The following is a 5,951-nucleotide window of genomic DNA, read 5'->3' as shown; positions in this document are numbered from 1 at the left end:
TTACCTTTCTCTTTGAATCAACGGAGGATCGCAACCTCATCTTCAGAAATGGGCCTTACTTTATGGACACAAGAGGCCTCTATTTGAATAGATGGACTCCTGATTTTGACCCAGAGATGGACGTTCCTAACGCTGTCCCTGTATGGGTTCGGCTCCCGCACCTGCCTCTCCACTGCTGGGGAGACGAATCAGTGAAAGCAATAGGAAACGCAGTGGGGAAGTATATTGATAGATCGGAGCCAAAGGAGAATATGCACGCTTGCGCAAGGATATGTGTAGAAGTTGATCTGGGAAAGGGCCTGCCAGAAGCTATCAAACTCAAAGTCGACCAATGGACACACATACAACAAGTGGACTACGAACAACTACCCTTCAAATGTAAGGTATGTCATGAATATGGGCATTTTGCCAATAGATGTAACAAATCTAAGATAAATGTTTCTGATACTAATCTTGAAGCTCCAGAGGAAGTTTGGGAAACAGTCAAAAAGAAAAAAGCAAACCCACCTCAAGGAAACCTCTCTAAAAACCCTCCCCTAAACCCTACACCCCCCTCTCAATCTGGCCCGTCCTTCCCTTCATCCTCCAACCCCTTTGAATCTCTGTCCACGGAAGAACCCCCTTCCCCTCCTCCTTCCCCGAGAGCTCCCATCGAAACCCCTTCCTCACCTCCGCCATCCTCTCCTCCTCCAACAGTTGAAAGAATCCTAACAAGGAACAAGACAAAGGAAAACAACACCTCCATTGATCCCCCAAGAAAAGTCGGCAGGAAATCCAACAAAGAGATAAGGGACGAGACCGCAGCTAAAGAAATGGCCACAGGGACTCAACAGCCAATGGACACTTATCTGGACAAGACAAAAGGAAGTGGAGAGAAAATGAAAGAGAAAGGCGGGACCCACAACAAGCAAGGTAAATGATGAATTTGGTCTCTTGGAATTGTAGGGGGATGGGCTCCTCCCTTAAAGCAAATGCAGTCCGAGACCTACTTAAATCAGAAAATCCAGACATCCTCCTACTCCAGGAGACCAAAATCAATGAGCAGGAATTCCAAAATAGCCTGAAAAGAAGTAAAACTTATGAAGGAATAGCAGTAAGTGCAATGGGTGCCTCAGGTGGTATAGGGACAATCTGGGATAAACGAAAATGGAAACTAATAAACCACAGGCAGAGCGGTTGGTGGATCAGATTAGACATCCAAAACACAGCTTTGACAGAAGAGTACACCATTTATAATGTATATGCCCCCCCTCACTTCCGAGACAAAGCCTCTTGTTGGGACTCAATCTCTGCAGACCTAACGGATGCCCAAGGAAGGAATATCTTCTTGGGTGGGGACCTGAATCTAATAAGGAACGCAGAAGAAAAGATAGGGGGAAATTTCCTTGCAGATTCCTCAAGAGATGCCCTTGAAGAAATCATACAAACCCATAATCTGGTGGACATTCAACCTCAAAACGGGCGCTTCACCTGGTCAAACAAGAGAGCAGGTCGGAACAATATAAAAGAGAGGCTGGACCGCATTCTGGTACAAGAGAGAATAGTAGCCAATTTCTCAAATATCAAAAGCCTTATCATCCAAGGTTACATTTCAGATCACAAGCCTGTGGCTCTGAAATTGGACAAGGGTAAAAACATGGGTCCGCTCCCCTTCAAGTACAACAGAGCTTGGGACAGCAATGAGGACTTCAGATCTCTGATAAAAGAACAGTGGGCAGCAGAAATCACAGGCTCCCCGCATTTCGTTTGGGAATCAAAGCTAAAGCTCCTTCGTCTTGCCATCAAACATTGGGCCAGAGACAAGGCAAAAGAAGAGAGTAAAAACAAAATAGACCTTCAAGAAAAATAATACAATGGAACCAAGAAAAAGAAACTAGACAAGACACGGAAGAAGATCAGCTCAAAGAAATGGAATTACAAAAGGAGTTGTACAAGCAGAACAGAAAGGAGGAGGAGGAACAAAGGCAAAAGTCGAGATGCCTTTGGCTCAAATCGGGAGACCGAAATACTTCCTTTTTCCACAATAGTTTGAAAATGAGGCGAGCTGGGAACAATATTGAAAAAATTATAGTGGAAGGAAAAGAACTAAAAGAGCAAGAGGAAATCATGGAGGCAGCGTCCCACCATTTTCAAGACCTTCTCACAGCGGATCCGCAGTATAGAGACAACATGGAATTCCTTGACATAATGGAGAACAAAATTTCAGAAGTCCAAAACATTGAGCTGGACAAAGAGCTCACGGTGGAAGAGATAGAGCAGACAATTCTTAGCATGGCCTCGGACAAGGCTCCGGGTCCTGATGGCTTCACGGTGGACTTCTACAAGACCCATTGGGACATCATAAAGAAGGACTATATCAGAGTGGCCAAATTTTTTTTCAAAAAATGTAAGATGGGCAGCGGTATGAAATCCTCCCACTTGGCCCTTATACCCAAAGATCCCAATCCTCAATCCTTCAACAGATTCCATCCAATATCCCTCTGCAATGTGTCTTACAAAATCATCACTAAGATCTTAGCAAACAGGCTCAAAAAAATTCTCCCTTCTCTCATTTCCGAGAATCAAGGTGGCTTCGTCCCCAGGAGACAAATAACGGACAATGTCATTCTTATTCAAGAGGCTATTCAGAGCAGCATTTCTAGAAAGGAAAAGGGTATGATCATCAAGTTAGACATGGCAAATGCCTTCGACCGGGTCAACCACTCTTTTCTCCAGGCTGTACTTAAGAAATTTGGTATATCCGAGCTCTTCATTAGCAGGGTTATGGAATGCATATCAGACAATTGGACGGCCCCCCTCATCAATGGCAGACCCAACAAAGCCTTCAAAAGTTCAAGAGGACTGAGGCAAGGGTGCCCGCTCTCCCCCTTCCTTTATATCCTCATGGCGGAATCTCTAAGTATGAAGTTGGAAAATCTGCGCAAGAAAAAAGAAATAACAGGGGTAGAAATAGTCAGAGGAATCAAAGGTATCAATCACTCTCTTTTCGCAGATGACACCTTACTAATAGGAGGTGCCTCAAGCCTCATGGCCAGAAGGTTTAAGAAAGCTTTGGACCTCTTCCTCCAAGCTTCTGGTGGCAAGCTCAACAACAACAAATGTATGATCTACACTTGGAATGTCCCCAATCATATTATCCAGCGAATATCCTTAATCATGGAAATCCCAGCCCAAAGAAATTGGACTCATTTCATGTATCTAGGGCTACCTTTAGCAAAGGAATCAATCAAATCTGAGATCTGGGTAAAGATAATTGAAAAACTCAGAGGCAAACTTCAGAACTGGGGAGTGTATTGGCTCAACTTAGCAGGCAGAACAATCCTAATCAAGTCCATCCTAGCCTCGCTCCCTATTTATCAGTTTGCAATTACTCTTGCACCGGCCAGTATCCACAAGCACATGGAGCTGATCATCAGAAGTTTCCTGTGGCAAGGAGGAAAGCAAAACACTAAAAAGTTTAGCTTGGTAAAATGGGAAAAGGTTATTCTCCCCTTGGAGAAGGGTGGACTTGGAATCAGAATCCCAAGATTAGCAAACATGGCGATGGGCTACAAATTAATTTGGAGAATTCTCAATGAAAAAGGGGCTTGGTGGACGGATGTAATCAAGAAGAAATATTTGAGCAGGGTGAATAGTAATATCATCACAGAAAATATCATAGACAGGCAGGGTACACCCATCTGGAATCTCATCAAAAAATCGCTCCCTCAATTCAAATCTTATATTTCCAGGGCCCCAGGCAATGGCAGAGACATCAGTATTTGGAAAGATAGAATAATGGGGACAAATGCTAGAGAAATGATCCCTCATCTCAGACCCCTTCAGAGGTGGATGACAGAGGCAAGCTTCATTACTCTTTTCGATATTTCTCTTTGGGAACAGAACTGTTGGACAGGTTGGAGGACTCTCAACCTCCCCTCAGACCTCTCTAATCTCTGGGAAGAGCTTAAGAGCTCCCTCATAGGCTCAGCTCCCATACACAAAGAACAAGATGATAAATTCGTATGGGATCCCAACGGAGGAAGATACTCGGTCAAAGATGGATATAAAGCTCTTCAGAACGCCTCAGCAGTCAATAATTGGCCCTTGTACAAAGTCGCTTGGAGAACTGAATGTCTCCCTAAGGTTAAATTGTTCAACTGGACCTTACTCCATGGGAAAATCCTCACGGCAGAGAATCTCAGAAAGAGAGGTATTCATGGACCCTCAATTTGTTGCATGTGCAGGGCCGCGGAGGAAAACACCACCCATCTCTTCATCGAATGTCCGCTTGCAAAAGCCTGCTGGAAACACCTTACCAGTCCCATAATCACAGAAGATTTTCCCAATCAGATTTCGATTCTCCAAAAAAACTGGGAAAAAAGCCTTCTTCAATTCAAAAAAGGCAAAACTATAGCTACAAGGTTCTGGAACAGTATTCCTCCAAACCTGTGTTGGCAGATATGGATTGCACGAAATAAGTGTATTTTCAACAATGAAAAACCAAGCATAACGGGCATCTTGGCAAAAGCAACTGCCCTCATTTCCGAGACTATTGAAGCCAACGGTATAACTCAGATGGATACAGAGGTGGCAGATGAAAGGATAAAAGAGTGGATGAGCAAATTTAAGTACATAGCAAATCCAAGGAAAAGTATAAGAACAGGGAAAAGCAACTCGGACTGGAAGCTACGAGGGACAGAGGAAGAAATCAGACAGTGGATTCGAAACCAAAAAAGACCAGTCCTCCATTTTGATGGGGCTTCAAAGAATAATCCAGGTCAAGCCGGAGCAGTCGGGATAATTAAGGACCCCCAAGGGAAAATCATAGTAACCTATGAATGGGGATTAGGCAAAATGACCAACAACAAGGCAGAAGCTTACAGCCTTCTTCTGGGCACCCTCATTTCTAGGAAACTCGGCCTCCAGAATCTCCTCATTTTGGGCGATTCAGCAATAATTATTGCAGCCATGAACTCAGGGAAAGACTTCAATCAAATGGCCCTGAATAATATCAAAAGCAGGTCATTGGAAAACATCAGAGCTCTCGGAGGTGTTACTTTCAAACATGTGCTAAGAAGTAATAACAAGGAGGCGGATGAACAAGCAAACCAAGCCGCAAAAAGAAAGCCAGGACAGGTAAGAGAGAATGAAACACTCTATGAAAAGGATATTCCATAACCAAATCCCTTCCATCGCTCTTCCCCAAGGAAGCAGTCACCTCAGGCATTCTGTCCATCATTTCGAACCCCCTACAAAATCTTTACCTCTCCTCTCTAATCTCCTCGACTGCATAATTGCGTACAAAGGGAGACAAAATCGCTCTCAGGATCTAGAGCTCATCATTAATCCCATCCTCAGCACGAATCTCCTCCTTAGCAGCGCAGTCATTCTCTGGGGAGGCGGCCGAGCCCATCCCTCATGTACGCACCTGGTCAGAAGAGGAATAATGACCAAAGACTGCTCTCTTCTCAAGATCGGGCTCATTCGGAATCGGATCAAACGCAAAAGGACCCTCCCTCCCTCTATATATTACAGCCTAGTTTATCAGATTTTCACAGCTCGTAATCAAGCAAGAAGCCATATCTTCGCTCTCTCCAAGCTCAGGCATCGTTCGGAAGCCCTCTGCTCGCTCCGGGATCCAGACTTCCGTCCTCTGTCCTCGGTAATCTCTGGTTTGCATTCCGTTGTTTTGCTTATAGCTAACAGTGTAGTTTTTGTCCTCAGCAGAGCCCTCAGAAATTTCCTGAGTTCCTCAATCCTTAATCTATCGCGCCAGCAACTTTGTGACATCGTCTTCCCTCCCTCTGTAACTCTAATCCCCGCTCCTCGTGAGCCTTCTGATCCCAGTTTCCAGTTTGCTAGGATGGCGGAGCATCAAAACCAGCCAGCCAATCAGGCTCAGCCCAGAAATCCTATGGGAAATATATTCAATAATAGGGAGTGTAATATGTGCAAGTCCCATACGATCA

The 5,951-nt window shown here is 44.5% G+C and overlaps 2 protein-coding genes across 2 annotated transcripts; both read left to right on the top strand.

Annotated features, from left to right (window-relative positions):
• The first annotated feature begins 949 nt into the window (after positions 1-949).
• LOC149147595 (uncharacterized) lies at positions 950-1,849 on the top strand. Its single transcript, XM_089441885.1, has one exon. It carries the CDS (start codon positions 950-952, stop codon positions 1,847-1,849), a length of 900 nt encoding a protein of 299 aa, XP_089298011.1.
• A 59-nt stretch (positions 1,850-1,908) lies between these two features.
• On the top strand, positions 1,909-5,160 carry LOC149147594 (uncharacterized). Its single transcript, XM_089441884.1, has one exon. The coding sequence runs from the start codon at positions 1,909-1,911 to the stop codon at positions 5,158-5,160; it is 3,252 nt and encodes a 1,083-aa protein (XP_089298010.1).
• Positions 5,161-5,951: the final 791 nt, after the last annotated feature.

The sequence above is a fragment of the Pinus tabuliformis genome, chromosome 9 (genome assembly GCF_031772625.1).
Source record: "Pinus tabuliformis cultivar Carrire ecotype Pingquan chromosome 9, CPIR1, whole genome shotgun sequence".
NCBI classification, from domain to species: Eukaryota; Viridiplantae; Streptophyta; class Pinopsida; order Pinales; family Pinaceae; genus Pinus; species Pinus tabuliformis.
Note: the sequence above shows the minus strand (reverse complement) of the source record. Positions and strands in the feature narration are given on the sequence as shown.